Below are 19,685 nucleotides of genomic sequence, written 5' to 3'. Positions count from 1 at the left end.
CAGAGTGGATGTTGTGACATAAACAGATACTCTACAATAGATACTTAAAATATGTGTGGGAACAGCTCTGTTCTCTTTTTTTTCCATCAGTTTGTGCAGCTAACAATAGCTTTGGCAGTGCTACATGATTGAACCGTTCTGTGTTTATGCAGTTGTCATACAGCAAAACCGGGAAAACACGCTAATAGAAGTAACTTCACAAAGAGGGCAGAAAAACATGAAAGTCTATCTCAGTTGTAAGCTAATTCTAATTCCAGACTCGCATAATTGTTGTGAATTCGATTAGAATTTTAAAAAAGCCTCTCTTGGTTCCACTTCATACGCTCACATAGTCCTCAAATGCGTGGACCTTTTAACAGACGGACTATTTGTGCAATGAGAAAAACCATCGCTCGGTTCTGTGCAGTCAAAAGGCTTTTACAGGAGTGTGAAGTCATTGTCGCTGCAGAACAATTTAGAGAAGATGGATGAGGAAAAGAGAGGAAAGGGGGAGAAGAGAAGAGGTATATTTGTGAACAAGCTGCTAAGCCATGTAAACCACACAATATTGGTCTTTTTTCCCTCACCGTGAAAAAATAGCCTAGAGAGGAACAACAGAGACGTTAGAGCTTTTTGGGACGTCCCGCTGCGGGTTTGGCAAGTCACAAGCTTAAATTGGACTATATTTTTCATCTGTCATTTGTTCCTTTGTATGGTGCTGGCATCTTATTTCACTGACACTCTATAGCCTTTTTTTGTTTTCATTCAGGAGTGGTGAGGGATCTTCAGAGTGTGTAATCCTGTTGCTGTTCCTGCTGCAGAAACAAATTAACTCCCAATGAAAGTTTTCTGTTATACGCAGTGTTTAGCAACACCTGCCTGAACACCGATTCTTTAATGCATGTGTGTAACAGGCGAGCACTTTATGACTTTTGAAAGCAAAAAACAACAGTCAGGCTTGCAGAGGTGCTCAGACCACATGTTGAGAAACCCGAAAAGAGCACTTGTAACAGCTGATGTGCCTACTTAAAAGACCCCATAATCAGATTACATGTATGTGATGCTTTTGCAGCTTTGTAAGACAGCCCTCCTTATGCAATTGTGTTTTTATGGTTGTTGTTGTTGTTTTTTAGAAGATATGACATATGTTATCTGATAAAACACTTACATTAGATAAATCATAGTGATGATTTTTTATTATTAAGAAGAAAAAACTGAATATGCTACCGCACTTTCACACAAAAGATGCTGAGTAATCCTGACCTAAATTTTTGACCTACTCTGAAAAGTCCATTAGGAAATGCATAAAAAAAATGATCATACTCTAAGTATATATGTGTAAATCCTATTAAAGACATCCCTTTGATGTCTTCTGCTTGCAGGATTTTGGATTTCCTTCCACTTCATGACAATAGCATGTTGGGCTACAATAAACAAAAATTAATCACTTTCATTTTGCTTTCATTTACTGGAATACCTTGCGGAAAAAATAAAATAATGACATAATCTATTTGGTTCCAAAACATCTGGAGTTTTTCATGCTCATAAAATGAAAGTGGGAGATTTTGAGATTGAAATGATGTAGCTTCATAAATATGCAGAATTTGTAGTTTATGGACAAGATTTTTGGAATATAAATATTTGTGATTTCCACTTGTAGTCTTCTTGCGGCGCTACAAGCTTTCACAGTAGGGATTCTCACGACAATTGCATAGCAGGTATAAGAGAGAGAAACATAAGCTGGGATATTTGCTGTTCCCATTAAAATTCCTGTTTAAACATACAGAAATTTGTATTTACTATATGGTGCACTAATAAAACATAAAAAGCCATAATTTGCATCAAGAAATAACATTATTTATTAGACTGTAAACAACCACAATACCCTAATTAGACACCTTGCACCTTAATAATGGTCTAATTCAAAGCCATGTATAATTTCTTTATAGCCCAAATAACCACACTTAACCAGTATTATACCAAATTACTTTGGATTTAGCCCTAAATCCAAAGTAATTTGGTAAAACACTGAGCTCAGATAACAAGAATCCTGCATATTTTTCATTTTCTTAGACATTTGTTGCTTATTAGATAGAAAACTAAAGTCAAAGCACATAAGAAAATATTGTGCATACCCTCTGCAGAGTGGGTTTTGTTCAGAGTGCTGTGGAGTGTGTAGGCGATACTTCCTTCATGCTTGTACTCCCATACAGGTTAAGACCTGTCACAATTCAATCCCAGTGGGGTAATATTAGCCTAATAGTAGGCCAGGAAAGCAGCCAGGATGCTGATTTTCCATCATTAGAAGCTCGTTAGACTTTCTTAGAACGTAATTTTCAAAACATTACATCAGAACTGTACTGTAAAATGCAGACCTAACAAATGCAGTTCAATTGTATAATTTTGTCTAAGCATTGTATTATACCAAAAGCACTCACAGACAGCCATGGCCAAGAGTTTAGCTGTAAAGAGAAATGATAACAGATAAAGTACAGCATTAACGTGTGCATCTATAGTTGCTGAAAAGGTTGAAATTCCTAAAAATTATATGGCACAATTTCTCTAAAGTACTCACTGATGACAAGAGGCAGCTAAAAATAAAGATTTCTGGACTTGTCATCCTTTAGCTTTGCCTCACTGATTAAGATAGCACATTTCATATTTTACACAAGTAACGGGTGTGAATCCCAGTAAGGAAATACCAATCAGATCAGAAGCTGTTTTTGAGTTATGGTAACCTTAGTTTTGTGGAGAGATGTCCCGAGGATGGATTTAGACTCAGTCTGCATTGCCTAACCTCCAGGAAAGAGTCCACTCTTCCTCTGCTGCACCTCCACGCTGTGGTGAGTTAATGAGGAACAGAGCGTGGTAACATTCACTAATAAAAGCCAGCTCTGGAAAACGGGGCTTCAGCTGGCTGCTCATTTTTCTCCTGCACCTCTTGTTACTTTGTCTTTCCTCTGCATCATCTGTTCCCCTCCTCTGCTCCTCTCTCTTGTTACCTGTTGTTGACCGTGCTTCTCGGTTACCTTTTCTACCATTCTTATCATTTGCATCCCGTATTCATCTGCCACCTACTCAGAGAACATTTGTGACGTATGCACACTGCTGTTAGTGAGCCCACAGGAGGCACACGGCCTATTAAGAATACCAGAGTACCAGAGGCAAATACCTTCAGGCCAAACAACCAGCATGTCAAACACGTCGCACACATAATCACAATTATCCAGGAACGTTTAGAACTCCACGGCTCTGTCTACATCCTAACATTGCACACAATCTAATTTTTAATATTGTTACATACATTCGTGTGTCGTTTTGTGCCTTTTTATTTATACCCATGTGATTATATGTCCATGCACATGCAAGCGGACACCTAATCCCCTTCATGTTCATTTATGCCTTCATGAAAAATCACCTTCCATTTCCCGGCTGGTGGATTACTTCAAAGCCGCCAAGCAGGATGAATAACATGTAACAATATCTCGTATTTGTCCATGTGAAATAGGACAAGATACTCTGTCTTCGCTTCTCTGCTGGTTCCATTTCCTCAGTCTGATTAATAGGTTTTTGATTGCAGCTACAGCCCCGAGCCCGAGAACACAGAGCTCCATGGCTGCTCACTATTATAGCCTCCTAAGTTACACAGAGAACACATAAAAGTGACGGTTATGTTAAGCTGCTCTGTCGTTTTGACTGACAGCTGTAGCCTTAACTCTCCCTTTAAATGCTGCTTAAGTGTTTTATGTAGTGACCTGTGCATGCAAAAGCAGTAAAGAGACAGCAGCTGCAGTGTTACAGCTCAGCAGAGGACTGACAATAGAAGTACCTTGGGGGGTTGTCCAAGAAGAAGTGGCGAAAGGAAAGGGGGGAAAGTACTTTCTTTAAAACTATGCTACGATTCCTCGATAATTGTAGTGCAGGAAATGTGATATGTCCAGTGCACTTACCAAATTAAATTCATGCACGGGAGACTGGAGGCTGCAGGTTGTTCCACAGGTAATTATTTTCAGCCTGGACGATGTGCAGGTTTGCTTGGCAGGTAGACAAAATTGTGTTTTCTTTGTTCAGCCAATATCATGTTTCGCAGTCTTCTCATTAGCTCCTGATGAATTTCTGATATGAAGTCCAAACATGTAAAAGCATCTCTCTGGGAGCCGTGGGGAAGTGGATAGTTTTAGATCATACTGTCAGAGTACAATGAAAAATCTGCTAACTTTAGGGAGCTGAATGCTTTTTCAGCCCTGGACATTTCAAGGATTAGCATTGTAGCGCTGTTGCATATTTAGGATAAACATGATTACTTTTTTGCAGAATGAACAGTAATAAAGGGAAAAGCAATGATTTGTAAACTTATAGCTTGACATACACAACTGTGGTAATGAAATATAAGCTGCAAAAACTCAAACAAGTACAACTGCATCTTGTGTTACTTTAAGACAATGCATCACACATATTTTTAGATCAATGCTTTGGTCTTTTTATTGTAGTTAAGCAGCCACCTTTGTGTTCACTCAGTTTCAGCCTACGCTAGACTACTTTACAGATCAGGCTAGACTGACTTTTTGCTCTTTCTGACACTTATTCAACTCTTTCAGCATCTCTCAGAAACCTTAGAGTACGGAGACCTATGGCTTCTTGATGACAGACAGAATCAGTGTAGTCAGCAACACTTGTGCTGTATAACACACAGGAATGGATGAATAATGAAATATTAACTGACTCCATGTGTCCTCTAAGCCATTTTTATCACAGAAATGGATCAAGTTTAAGGACGAGCCAAAAACATCAGCTTTGTGAGGATACAATGACTAATGAAGGAGCCAAAGAGGATAAAAAGAAATGAAGGGGGGAAAACAAGGGGGCTAAATAAGGGAACATGTGTCAGTGTCTTTGTCAAGAATTAAACATGTGGCTGGGGCTGAAGCACAGGGCATATTGTTTGTGTTGTGGTTTTCAGTTTTGGTGACAAAGTAAACTGCAGGAGCTTTCGATTGTGAGAAAAAGTGTATCTGGGTCTGTGTAACTGCCCTGGTATTTAATGTGTGTCTATGTACAGTTGCAACACAGTAACAGTTAGCTGGACAAATGAGACTATATACAAGTTTGTAGTTCAATGACTCCAACATACGCAGAGTTGAGAAACTACAATAAAAGGAACAAAATACGCACTGATCTCTTTAACAGGTCAGACAAAAGCTAAAACTTTGGTGACTTATCTTTATTGCATTTTGTGAGAGTGAGTCACAAATCGCTTTGACCCATCAAAAAAACCTGCTTAAAGAGAAAAAGAATTAAGCCACATTTCTTCAATTTACAAAACCGTGACCTCATGAAACCATATATCATCACTCTCGACTTCAAAAAAGCAGAACCGGCAGCGTTACCCTGAACGCTAATGGGTCCCTGAGCTGTTTCTCTGCTCCTCCTGGGGAACATCACACAAGCAGCTGACGGATTTTTGTTCTCGCGGCCGGACACCACCAGGTGTCAAATTATGGATCCACCACCAAGTTGCTCCACACCAGCTGTGGCTCATGTGCCCTTTTCTGGCATAAATTCACAGCTGAAACTATAAAAACTAGCACAACTGACATTTACTTCATCCATTTAATGTCAATTGAGCTTTTCTTTTGTTATTCTAGAGGGGAAAAAACACATCTACTCTATCTCAGCAATGCAAAACCCATTCTATTGTTACTTAATAATAGGAAAGTCATGTCTGGTGTCTTGGCAACAGTTACATTAATTTCTTTTTTGTACTGCAGAATCATGTTTTGTTTGTTGCGAAAAAGAAAAATGTAAGTAGTTTTGTTCATGACAGCACTGTGACGCACTTAGAATTTTGTGCGGTTCCCAAACTATTTTGGATGATGATATAAATGATAAATATCGACAATGATTGTTTACGATTTGAAGCAAGAAAACAGGGAGAATTAATTAGCAGATGAAGGGAGGAAGCTCTTTACACAGTGAAGAAGAGATGGAACAAACATGAGGATTATGCTTAGAAGAAAATAGTGAAATTGTGCAATTTTATTTGAGTGGATCTTTTATTAGTTTGGATAAAACGAAGCAGAAAACCGCTCTTTTTGCGCTTTTAGAAGATCTTACCAGTGGTAATAAAGCCATTGTCCAGAGCATTGTTTCCCATTGATTCAACATCTATTGCTAAAGACTTTGTCGACAGCCCATTGAGGTGGTCCATATGGTGGTAAGGAGGCACCGGGCTCGTGACTTTCTGGAGGACATAGAGAAAACCAGACAAAAGGCTGAGCCAGCAGGCCCTCAGCCTCACAGAGCCTCAATGGACCACTGGAGGATTCCCTACTGGGGCTAGCTGCCTGTACGTTCTCAAACCAGTCTGATCTATGGAAACTGGCAACCCCACCATAATACGTTCAGCCATCCATACTTCAGCCCCCTTGCACCACATGGTCTCTTTTTAAAGGTGAATAATGGTAGAGGAATGTTTAACAATCTAGTGGCATGTGACAGACTTGCATTTTTCCTACTTATCATCAACAGCATACAGACCCCTTTTAAACGAGTATGTTTAAACATTTGTTCTGTAAGTGTTATGCTGATGAGACTAGAGATCAGGAGATTTGGCACAGTAGGCGAGGAATAAACAGTGTGTATGTATGTGACGTAGGGATAAGTATGTAAACTGTATTTAGACATTTATGAGACATGTGACATTTTCAAGGCTTCAAAAAAACAAAAACTCTGGAGGACACCTGCCTTCACAACTTCAGAGAAAAACCTTAACTGTTCCATCTTACCTTATTCTTTGAGAGTACAGTAAGATATGACTCACGAAGAAAGCAGATGGACCCCTACAGTGAGACCTGCCAAACCAGACAGATGGGCTACAGAAGACTATGCTGCAACTCAAAGTTACTGGATGCTGGACAGGTGTGAATAACACATAGCAGGTAGACATGTGTGTGCATTATATACAAACCACTATCGACCACTATAGCCATTAGAGGTAGAGCGCGGCGTTCACCAATTGGAAGGTCAGGACAGATTGGAGCAAATCGAAGTATCCTTGGGCAACATCTTGAACATCCTGTGAGTGTAAACGTGTGAGCTTTAGACAAGTTTAGAAACAAAAGTGCATTGAGTGCTCAGAGTAAAAAAACCCTATATAACTATCAGCCCATTTATCATTCACAATCATGTGAATCAATGACCCCAGAAATGTGAGACCTTTTTTCTGTTTCATTTTTAGAAAACGTACCCTAATAAGGGTTTCTATAAACATTTGCATATGCTGAGAAAAAAAAGAAAAGTTTCATTTCGGGAAAACACAGCCAGATAATGTGAAAAAAACAAAACAATTGGGCAGATGTTCTGCCAAATCTGCTTATGTAACCACACTATTATAGTCCATTCACCTCTGGCCAAGAAAGTAAATCTTGCTTACTGTTGAGAAACGTCTGAATACTTGAATGTGCTTTGACTTCTCTCCCATGACATGTCACAGGTTGCCCCCCACTGACAGCCTGAACTATGCGCATAGACCGAGTAGATGTGAGAGCATGTGTATGTACTTGTGCTTGAGACAAATGACTTCCATTTGCCTGTGTGCTTGCGCAAACCCCGCTGCACACGTTTGCTGTTTGTGCAGGCTTACAGGAAAGTGCAGTGAAGTGAGCATAACCTGTAGATTGTAGCGACATGTCAGGCATCCTGTGTGAGAACAAGCAAGGTTGATGAGGTGAGCACTTTGATCTGAAACTCTTCACTCCAAGCTGAGAGGACGCTTACTGAAATATCAGGGCCTTCGTGCAACGCTCTTTACTTTTTGCCTACTCTGTCTTTCTAACATGCACTCTTGGAGTTAGCCTTTGTGGCCTGTGAGAGAAGTCAATATGTCCTTTCAGCTGTCAGCTAATTTTACCCTCCGTGCGTCTCCTCCCGTGCGTCTGGTATCCATGGCTTCATTCATCATGAGATCCAAAACACAGACAGCCTGCAACAAATCTAACAAAAATGTCTCAGAATTATGAACAAACAGGTTTACAAAAAGGGTAAGTATTGGTTATGTCAGGACTTTATTGTCACAAACACTTTGGTCATAAAGCAGATCTTGCCAACACAACAGAGGAATTGTCCTTTTTACTTACGATACCGGCTAGAGAGTTAAAACAAGCGCAAAACAAAGTTATTCTCCTTGAACAACCATCTTCTATTCCTCGCTCATTTTCATGATAAAGTGTGCTGTCAGCAGGTGGTTTGCTTTCCCACAGTTGGTGTGATGAGAGGATATGTCTGCAATAACTGAAAAAAGAAAGAATAGAAAATACAAAACCAACCACTTAGTCACATTATTCATGTTGCTCTGAGATTCTGAAAAAAATGTCTCAAAACACAACCTCAGTCTGTGTAAATATAAGCTTTGGTTGTCTGCAGTTTCTATTTACTTAGTGGAATTGCATGGAGTTCAGTTGTGTGTATTTAACTTAAACAATCTAAAAAGGTAATTATGGTGTTAACGCATTAGTATAAGGTATCATTTGATGAACATGTGAATAGGAATAAATTTCTCAGATCTAGGCGTATACACCCACACATTCTCCAAAAGGCCAAAAGTGTTGTATGCTCTTTCTACACCACATTTTTTACTTTTGGAAACATTAGTGTATAGTCACGCAAATTCTTCCCACTTTTATTTATGTAGGGTCAGTAAAGTCCCTGCGATGACCAGTTATAACATGAAAAACCAAGAAGCATGAAAAAAGCATGCACAAAAAAATGTTTCTCTTTCTTTTCAGCAGCAGCTTTAAGGACAGTGCAGAAGAAATCGTGCCAATTGCTTGAAGGTACACTTTGGATCCTACCCGTATTTTTTAGGAAATAAATGAACAGCTACCAATCAGCTTACTGCCAAATCTTCTGACATGTAAAAAAAAAAAAAAAAGAAAAAAAAAAAGAACACTTTCATTAAACACTTTCGTCAGAGGCATGTGCACACTTGCGCGCGCCTGGGGGTCTATCGTGCATTAATAGGCTGTATCCGAAAATCCTCCTAAAACACCGGAAATAATAAAAAGCTCCTACAAAATAAAATCACGACAAAGTAATTAATATAACATTTAAACACAGATCTATTAAAACGACGGCTCATCTATGACGTGTTTTTTTCTGAAAGTGATTTTTGTTACAATTTGACGCCTTATTACTTCATAAATATCCGTTAAAGTAAAAAACGGGTCCTTGGTGACCGGAAACACCATTTCTTTATGGTAGCTTGACGCAGTGGTGCCTAATTTAACACTCCGCCGGTGCCCCGTCTGTCAGAACTCCTCTGGACTTTACTCTGAGCAGTTTCGGAACTCTTTGACATTAACGCAAAATGGATGTGAAACTACTGGCGGTCGTGGCTGTACTCATGGTGATGATATATGCACCTCCAGCGCAAGGTATGGATTCATTTTCGGGGTTGCTGTTTTATGTTGCTTCAGATTTTGTTTAGACTGTATTGCAGCTGTGATGCGTATTGGAGGGAAGTATCAGCAACATATTTGCTTTTACGCTGTCCACCTGTTGACTTGTCTTGTCTGTAGTCCATTCATTCATCCATTCATCCATCATTTCTTCCGCGTATCCAGACAGCAGGGATAGGCTCCAGACAAGCTGCGACCCTGGATGTCTATAGTATTTCTATAAATAATTATCCCTATAGAGTTCTGCAACTCTATCGGGGTCCAGTACGTCCACAGTTCTTTTTAAATACTTTTTTGTTACTAATTATTTTACATTAAATACAGTTACTGTAAATCAGTGTGTATTTATAATATTAGTTGCCAAAAATCTGAGCACGACATCAGATGAGAAATTCCAATTGCGTGCACTCGGAGTGCAAATACTGTGGGGAAAAAGGGGGGGAAAACGTAAATTGGACCTGAAAATTTAAATTTTTATTTACATTTTTTAAAATGCATAAATCTTTCATGCATTTTTTTTTCATTGAAGAAGGGAGAGTGCATTTTTCGCCGTGCGTAAAGCACGGCAGGCTGCACATGTGGCTCTTGCCGTATAGGAATTTCCCCGCTGGATCAGTGATCAGCGTGTGTTTGTCCTTCCCTTTGTTTTCTTTTAATTAGCCACAAATGAAGTCTCTAGAAGCCAAACCTCAGCTAGCCTACGTGGCGACATCAATCACCCAACTTGAAGGTGTTGCGCTCTTTTATCATGGTAATCAGGTGTAAAAAATAATTAGCATAGTTTAATCCACTGGGGCAGGTTTCACCATCTGTGACTTACAGTCTGCCAGTGTCGCTTTAAAACAATTTACTGACAAGTAAAACAACTGTGTATAAACGGTATTTGGGCTAAAACTAACTTCTATCGGCGCGACTGCTTTATCTATTTCCAACGCCGCTTTTAGACGTAACGAAACGGGGAAAAAAGATTATCTTTATTTTTCCACATTAATCAACTGTGACCATCTCAGTGTAGGAACCTGAAAGGTGAGGCTCCAATGGAAACTGCGCACATCCATCACGCAGGGACCACACAGTACACAATGATGTTTGAAAGAGCTTAGTGTTTGTGGGTGTAAAACCCCCGCTAATAATGTACTCAGTCTCTCTGTTTGCTGTGTGGGATGAGCAGAAACTGGATTTTGTAAAGCTTAAATATGGAATTTTCATCTGTCAGTGTCATTTGTTAGTCCTATTTGGCAGTGTTGACTGTAGGCTTCTCGGCAAGGAAAGAGATAAACAAGTAGAATGGAGGGATAAAAATCAAACGGTTTAAATCCAAAAGACTCTGTATACTTCACTGCAGGGGGCATATTATTTATTTGTTCATAATCAGAGGGCTGGTGCATGCTTACTTTGTGCTTTGATAGGCTAAAGACTTGCTGTATTTTTATCTTATTTGCTGGTGGAATTTGTGATATTGCAATAAGTGTATGTCATTCATACAGGAATGATATTTCATTTAATCTAATCTGAATTACTGCTTTGTTTAAATTTTGCTTTACTTTAAAATAGTTTTGTTATACTCAACTTCTCTTTTGCTTTCTCAGCAAAGCCCATCAGCCTGGTGGAGAGATGCTACTGCCGTTCAACAGTCAACACCGTCCCACGAAACTACATCCGAGAACTTAGGTTCATCCACACACCCAACTGCCCCTTCCAAGTGATGTGAGTGTTGTTTTTGACTTCTCCAGGCAGCACGTTTTCTGTCTGGGCCATATAAACGTTAGACAGGTTTCCTCCTAGTTCGGACATTTCTCACCATCAATCTCTGCAGGGTGACAAGCCAGAGAAAGGAATCATGCATGAATGTGTACATACACGCCCCTCAGTCACTCGCTCGCTCATTCACAGAAAACAAGTCGTTCTTTTTGCAACTGGCCCACTGACGCATCCACAGGAAGTGGTCCGTTTGAGTATGAGCGAATGTGAAAAGGTGGTGGAAATTGGATACAGTTTTGTTTTTTAACCAGGAAGCAATAATCGTGGGTTTTGTAACTGGGTTTGCTTCTCATTTGCTTGTCACGCAGCGTTTTCTCTTCATACTGTTCATACAACCTTTAGTTGAGATCGCATTCGTCGGCACAGCTTGTGCAGTGCAAATCCATACATGAAAGTGTGTGGCAACATCGGTGAAAAAGGGTCAGTTGCATTAGAACTTCAGACGCATGGAAAAATAAAATTGCCATATCTTACAAGTTTACATAAAGAGACATAAAACATGTCTGAAGCTACTTAAAACAAGATCTGTTGCCAAATGAGGCATGGTCCCCCACATGGAGACATATGATATGGTTGTAGCCCATTCTTTAAATAACCACAGGACTATCATGGCTTTAGAAAGTAGCCTGCGCATTGCAATATATTCTAATTTGACCTAACACTAAAGTACCTTAAGGGTCACTATCTTATCAATATTAATGCATATTAATTTCTGTAGCAGCATCACTTACAAATTAAGGCACTACTGTTAAGAGGTTCGCTGCAAGTATCAAACTAGCAAGTCAGTGTTAATTCAGTCAGTTTGATAACAGTGTGTTAAGATACCCACTGTTAATGATTATGCATAATTCAAGCTTTTATCCTCATCTTATCCTTTTTCTAATCAGTGCCAAGCTGAAGTCAAACAAGGAGGTGTGCGTGAACCCTGAGATCCGGTGGCTGCAGCAGTACCTGAAGAACGCTCTCAACAAGTAAGTATCAGCAAATCCAGCAGATTTTAGTCATGGGGTCATTTTTCTGTAATACACAATCCCGTCTGGCTTTAACAAATCTGTTGGCACAAGTGGGATATACTCACTTACACTCTATAGAAATTTAAAGCAAAGAATCTACAAATCCAAAGGCGCAAATGCGCATTTGGATGTTTACCAATAGACTATTGTGGGAGTAAAAGCTCTCAATTGCCCAATTTATATTGGAACCCAAAGTCAAAACATGCTGGTACATGACCAAGTGGGAGTAGAGCGTTTCCACTTTCACATACAAAGTGTGGGTGCACTTAATCTGCTCTTAAGTGCTATTACAGGTTTGTTCCTGGTCATCACTATTCATACTGGAACACAGTCTAGCAAATGCAGTTTAATATATTTACACTATACACGGCACACTTGCATACTGTTTAGAGTTTAGGACATTTAGTGCATTAAACGTTACATCGGAGAGTAAAGATAAAGATAACGTTCTAAATTTGTAAAAAATAATGTAATATGATGGGATTCGTTGTCACCTTATGCAACTCTGAATTGCACAATCAAGTTAAATTCATACTGAGACTGGTGGCGTTAAAAGTCACTGTCTCCTTCCTTCCCTGAAGAAGCAGACACTTTTCTGAAAGATGTTGGTACAACAAAGTTTATAGAAGGGATCAAGTTGCCATGTCTGTTATTTAAAGAACGAAACCAACCCTGCACTGTGCGATGGAGGCGGATAAAAGAGTTTTTGGAATGTCACATGTGGATTCCCGTCTTTTCATGTAAAGAAAACTAAACGCACTACGGCATTTAATCCAGCTTGTGACATACACACTCAATACACACTGACAGATCCGCCCACAGTCTAGCAGTCAGACGGCCTGTCTCAAGGATGACTGTGGAGCCCTCGGGTTGATGAGGCGTGAACAGCCCTCTGCATAACAAAATAGCGCATGTAGAGTGCATGTTGCTTGTTTACAATCAGTCAGATCTAATGTGTTTCCACTTACACATGCAGTCATAGAGGAGGAGGCATAAACCTGCTTGTAATGTGTAGAAATGCACACGATTATAAGCCATGCGTTACTTTTGTAAACTAAATGATGATTGCCTTTTTGTATCTGACGAGTGTGGCAGATATAATTAAAGAACCCACTGGAGTTCCAAGTGCTTATGCTGTTAATATCCTGTTTATCCTTTGGCATCATCGCCCTGAGACTGCTTCACGTCAGTGCTCTGCAAAATTACATCTTCAGACATAACATTTTCAGAATGGCCCACTAATTGACCGGCCAACTGAAAGTGAATGCAGAAATCAAATTACATTTATTATTGCTAAGATGGTTAGCTCATGATTACAAGTCAAAAACATTTCGGCTTTCTAAACACGAAGCAGCTGTTTTTACTTGATAACCTGGAACTGAAATCAGCCGTGAGTTGTGCCACTGGACTAAATGCTCATTAATTTCCACTTTTGGTGTTTACTACTCACAAGTTACCGTGCATTTATCTTTTGTTGTGTTTTGACACTCTATTATATAGAGTGTCAAATATATAGACCGTGTGAACAGTCAGCACCAAAAAGCCATATGATTCTGACGTTGTAGTTCCCGTGTCTACTTTGTTCTCATGACAAATGTGCTTTTCCCTTCCAGGATGAAGAAAACCAAACAGGGCAACTAAAATGCCTGCAGAAATCCTCCCGAGCCACCGCTGAGGATTTGGACCACATCATCGCAGATATGTAACATGATACCAGATCATGTGTTAAATTGTACAGCACTTACTCTAGCTGACACGCTGCAGCCTTGTGCATGGATTAGCTTCAAAGTCTTCACCATAAACACCATGCTTCTAGCACTGCTGCATCCTTCACCACTTCATTTCACCACTTATAGATTTAACAAAATATTAGTGCAAAGTGCTATTATATCTATGAGTGTATACTTTCCTAACCATAGTGTAAATACTATTTTGTTAATGGACTTTAAAAGTAAAGAGCTATTTTTGGAGATTTTTCCTTTGGCCTCTCCGTTATTTAGGAAAAAAGCAAAGGCCCCACCCAGCGTGAAGGGGCTTAAAGAGGGATGACGTGTCTTAGCTAGAAGGTTTCCTCCATATCAAACTTTATTGAGCATCCCATTTGTGAGGAGCACAGTCTTGTGGTCTGTGGATCAGTTTATTCTGATCATGTTAGATTTCAGATTACACAAATTGATGTATAAGTTCTCCTCTAAAATAAATAATCAGTTTAAGTTAATTGGCACCAAGGAATTTAAGTGAATGCCAGCTGCCCCCCAACTGAAAACCCCTATAAAAATAGCAATACAATGTTTTTGTGATGGAAATTAATGCAGAAAGAGCTGCAGCATTTCCTACAGCTGTTCTGCGGCTGATTATGCGCCTGCGTCTTATTTCTTTCTTCTTTTTTTTTGTTGTTCTTTGTAAAAGCTCAACATCTGGTTTCCAAACTGTGTTTTAATGAGCAGCCAATAAGACGAGATTTACCAGAATCATAAAATTGTGTTAGTTACCGAGAAATTGTGAGAAGAAATTGTGACACTGATCAAAATAGCCTCTCAATGTGAATACCACTTCCAAACATGGGTGTGCAAAAAAGGTAATTAAAATAGTAATAAAAACAATTGGTAACACAGAGGGCTGCAGTAGAACAAATACTACCATTACTGGCAATGGATATATGTATATAGATTTGACTACCTACAACTGTCATGCAGATAGAAATGCACTTTATACCTGATGTATTCATGTTTTAGCAAAAAAATGTATTATTACTAACTTTAAACACTACATTCTGTATTTTTCTTTTCTTTTTTTAAAACAGTTTATCGTCCTGTTTCTACTCTTTTGTGATCATTGAATGTGTAACTGAATTTAACTGGTTTGATTTTTTCTTCCACCCTTTTACTCATTTAAATCTCCTCTTCCTATGTAAAATTTATCTCATACAAATGTTTTATTTTTGTACTCTTTTATGCATTTATATTAAATCCAAACATTTAAATGAAGGAACTGTACTCTCACAACTGAGCCATCCAGTGTTGTTTTTTTTAATTTTTTATTATCAAACATGTATACATCTGGTCAGTAAAAAGGAAATCTTTGAAATACTATGGGTGTTTGATTCCTGTACATGTCACAAGTCTCATTGCCACTGATGCACACATACACACTTTTCATTTGAGTGACTCTTATAATCAAATGTAAAGCAAGCTCTACCAGGGCCGACACACAGCTGCTGCAGTCTTACAGTACCAGCAGGTCAGAGGCTAAATGTAAGGCTTTGATGAGAGAACATGTGTTTGGCTTTACTCGCGAGGGTAAATGAAAGGCAAGGACAATGATCCTGCCAGCTATTTAACTATTAACTCAACAAGCGACTATTAGGAAAGCATTAGCGCTAAAAAGGGTGAACTTTTAACTTCCCACATGGGGCCTTCTTTAAGGCTGAGCGAGGTAGTGTATCTAATGTGAGTGTTGTGCTAATAGAAACATCAGGGAGAGAGAAAGGGATGCAAGATGCAGGTAACAACCCAATTCACTGTGTTTACTGATTTTCTTTGAAATCCAGTTTAAATGTGAGAAAATATGAGTCAGCAGTAGCTTTATTTCAACTTACAGTTTGGAATATAAGTAAATCAGATGTAATCGCTATCTTAACTGGTTTCACTGCAGGGATCTGCAGGTGGAAACTTCGCAGTACTTTGAAGATAAGGGAGCTTATCTAGTGTTTAAGTTTTTAGTCACACAGCGGAGATTTCCATCCTAGAGTCTTTGTGTGAGACGCTGTATTACAAAGTGGATCATTTAAACATATTTACTAAGGCTCTGCCAGTTCCGCAATCTAAGACGAGTAGCTCATACATTATTTGCCTTCTGTCATTATTATTTAACTACCTGCTCATCTTGTCTGCCTACATTATCACTAACTGATCTACGTAGGCTGCACAGGAATCTGCTCAATTGTGAAATTGTCCTTAATGAAAAGCAGTTGTTTGTAATAGTTAATAACTCATTGTGTCTACGAGACCGCTGCCAACACCCACTGGTTTAACTAAGCAGGTGTTGTGACTGGAACCATGGGGGTAGGGAGTACTGCAAACAGCGAATGGTTTAACTTTAGATTTTATTTAATCAGAAATGGAAAATGTAGGTGGAAAAATTGTGTGAGGGTATCGCATAAATCTAGTAAAGCCAGGTGATTCATATAAAACATGTTGTTTCTAATAAACAGAATGGTTAATACGAGCATCTGAAGAGGTTACTGCAAATAGTCATTAAACAAAAGCTTTTGGGAAATAAATGAGTTGTGTTAAAGCACTAATACATCCTCACATGAAGTTTGACGAAGTGGAACAGAGCAGCATGATTATCGGGATAATTATAAGATTTACATGAATGATCTTCCTTAGTGCCATGTTAGTACTTGAGGCCAGCTGGGCACCCAGCCTAAATAAACACACACAGAGACCTTCAGTGCCAGAGTGTCTCACATATTCAATACTGTTTCTAAGAGAAAGGCACAGATATAATCAGCTATGACTCACTGCAATTTTGCACATAAAAAGTCCCTACGCAGCAATGTTCACATAAGAAAAAAGGTGAAAAAGAGAAAAGAAAAAGATTAAATGATTAAAAAAAGACATGTGACAATGAAATAAAGCCAGTGTTGCAAAACTGAGTTTTACAAAATTGCACAATATTCAAAAAGAATACAAATTTAGGAGAAATCAAAAGGCTACTCAGCACCTTGGTATGAATCGCACAGCCAGCGCTGCTCTCGTTTTCTCAGAGGTTGAGGAATGTAGAAGACAGGAGAAGACATATGAAAGTCATATTCAGCGTGGCCTTCAAAAACTCCATTGGGGTTTTGACTTCAACCACAATGTCAGACAAAAAACCGACACCTTGACACATGAATAAAGATTTGTTACATGAAATGAAAGGAATGACATAGAAACAAGGGACGAGCTAAGTGTGTGCGCTCATTTAACTTGGAGTGCAAGTTCCCGCCATCCTTAGCTGTAAAGGTTCCCAGATGTGGAGCCAATGAAACTCCACTTAGTGGTTATTCATCATGAAAAGCCGAGCATGAAAATATGAAATATTGTCGTGCATGAGTGTAAATGTGTGCATGAGAGGGCAAAGGGGGTCACAGAAAGCCACTTCAAGAAGGTCGCGCTGAACGCTGCCCTCCTGAGTCAAACTAGTTTTTAATAAAAGCTGCAAGGTGGAAAAGTTAACCTAGGTCAATTATTAATTTTTGCGTGTGCATGGGTGTGTCACTTCCTAGCTTTACTTTAAGACACTGACTTTGCTTCAGATCCGTACCTTCAGCCACGCTGGCAGTTACACATAACAGTTTAAAAATGCTTTGTAGTTTGTCACCGCTCGAAATTTCAAGGGACGGTGGAAATTGCCCCGCGGAGCGTTTTAGGTGGTCAAAAATGCAGACACTCCCTCGTCACTGTGGTCTGAAGAAGAAAGAGAAAAGTTGTGCTGCACAACAATAATCTCCTGGAGCGAAATGAAATATCAGACTTACGAACTGTTTGAATTGGCAGGGCGAGGATGCGAGTGCACACAGATCTGGTGCTCTCGCATACTTTGTTCCACTGAAAGTGTTTACATCTGCTTATTCTACAGTACATGGAAAAGCTCTCTGATTTGCAAATCTTTTGAAGGATTCCAGAAGTTACCCGCAAAATTCACAGAGGAAGAAAAATCTATTTATAAAACAATATTGACTGCTGAACTCATGGCCTTTATTTTTCTTTGCTTGTTGTTCTTGGTATCCATATTCACGAGAGGGCATTCACTTCTGTTCTCCCAAAGGGGAACTTGACTTTTTCTGTTTCACCCATTCCCTAATTAGCTTGAGCATGGGGTCAGCTACTGCAGGGCAGATACTTGGCCATCATATGGGATTGATCTTTGTTTTTTTGCAGTTGATAGGTTGTCTCTTTAAATCCTTTGGCACCCTGAAATGCTATAAGGTTGAAGATACATGTGCATGCAACTGCTTACTTATTATGGCAAGCAGCATACCAAAGAGCCAAATAAAAAAATTCATAGTAATTACACACTCTTGGGCGTATGAAAGTTGGCAAGACTGCATTTAGCTAATAAATCTCATTGTATTATTAAAGCTGTGGTTTTCTTTGGAAAAGTTGACTTTGGAGCCTCAATGAGTGAGATAACGCGCTCAGTTAATACCATTCCCATGTTTCTGAAACAATATATTGCATTTGAGAGTGTCTGACTCCAGTTATCTAATGGTTATAAACGACAAGGACACTGTTGGTAGAATATCACAGAAACTCTTCAGAGGCAATCTCACTGAGGTGAGCTTTCACCCTGAGCAGATGTATCATGGCGCGTGTATTTGCATATCTTGCATGAAGAGCTGTCTCTAATCTTTATCATCTCTCTGAGTGGATGCCCTTAAGTACTGATTCTTTCCCTTTTCTAATCAAACTAGACATCCAGATGTTGTCCATCTTCCTTTACTGAAGCAAATACAATATACCAACTGTATTCAGTCTGTGAGAGAGTTTTGAGCAATAAGGTTAGGAGCCAAATGGAGGCAGCTGAAGGCTGAATGACCTAAACAAACGCAAGCTTTCACAGCTCATAAAAAATAAAGCATTTAAAACAGAAAAAAGCAACTCAAACAAAAAACCCCAAAACAAGCATGAGGAAACAAGGAAAATAGCACAAACCAGGGAAAGTAAAACAAAGGAAAGAGGAAAGAAAGAAGTATACATACACAGAGAGAGCTGATTAGTCAAGAGGAGAAATGGTGCGGAGGCACAGCTGAACATATTGAAGACAGTTAGGATGAGGATGACAATTACAAAGGAGGGACAACAGAAAGTAAAAGCAGAACAAGACACAACAGAAATCCAACCTTCAAAGTGAGGTGGAAAGTAAAGCAAACAAGCTACTAAACAGGGACAAGACCCATACAAGAGCAGACAAGGAAACAAAGAGGAAATAGCAACTATTCCGAGAACAAAGATCAAGACATGAACTGAAACGCCAGACTGCAAGATTGAAACTAATCACTGCAATAACTGTGAAATAAAAACAGCAAAAGCATTAGTAATATCACATTAAACAAAACTCACAATCTATTAGACTAATAAAGAAATCAAAACAGGAGTTCAACAATTCAAGAAACACAAATCAAGACCACAAATACTAGAACAGCTATAAACCTCTTGGGCCATGACAGCTCCACGGAAAATTTTTGGAAGCACTCTGAGAGGTTTCTGTTCTCTCTCAACCAAAGTGTCCCTCCTGCTTCCTCCTTTTTGTTGTTACTTATAACCTGGCCCAGACCAGGCCACTGTCCTGAGGCACTGTGTGCACCGAGCTCACGCTCCCCAAGGGAAACACAGGCACAGTCAAAGCTGTTCATATATCAGATGACCTGTTGCACATTTCCACGAATCAAGCAATGATTTGTAAATGACTTGTTGATTGCGTGAAGGGG

General features: G+C 39.3%; 1 protein-coding gene across 1 annotated transcript; it reads left to right on the top strand.

The window, feature by feature from the left end:
• The first annotated feature begins 9,257 nt into the window (after nt 1–9,257).
• cxcl12a (chemokine (C-X-C motif) ligand 12a (stromal cell-derived factor 1)) lies at nt 9,258–15,298 on the top strand. The gene is made up of 4 exons (XM_085296985.1): nt 9,258–9,410; nt 11,024–11,141; nt 12,083–12,166; nt 13,822–15,298. Exons 1-4 carry the CDS (start codon nt 9,344–9,346, stop codon nt 13,847–13,849), a joined length of 297 nt encoding a protein of 98 aa, XP_085153111.1. The 5' UTR covers nt 9,258–9,343; the 3' UTR covers nt 13,850–15,298.
• The last annotated feature ends 4,387 nt before the right edge of the window (nt 15,299–19,685 follow it).

Source organism: Mchenga conophoros, linkage group LG13 (assembly GCF_057382185.1).
Source record: "Mchenga conophoros isolate Kocher_MC1m ecotype Shallow Benthic linkage group LG13, M_conophoros_male_GT1.1, whole genome shotgun sequence".
Taxonomy (NCBI): Eukaryota; Metazoa; Chordata; class Actinopteri; order Cichliformes; family Cichlidae; genus Mchenga; species Mchenga conophoros.
Note: the sequence above shows the minus strand (reverse complement) of the source record. Positions and strands in the feature narration are given on the sequence as shown.

Excerpts from the sequence above, each read along its gene's own strand:
- cxcl12a (XM_085296985.1), top strand. The coding sequence starts at position 9,344 with ATGGATGTGAAACTACTGGCGGTCGTGGCTGTACTCATGGTGATGATA. Across the intron at positions 9,411-11,023 it reads ATATGCACCTCCAGCGCAAG|CAAAGCCCATCAGCCTGGTG; the intron begins GTATGGATTCAT and ends TTGCTTTCTCAG. Across the intron at positions 11,142-12,082 it reads AACTGCCCCTTCCAAGTGAT|TGCCAAGCTGAAGTCAAACA; the intron begins GTGAGTGTTGTT and ends TTTTCTAATCAG.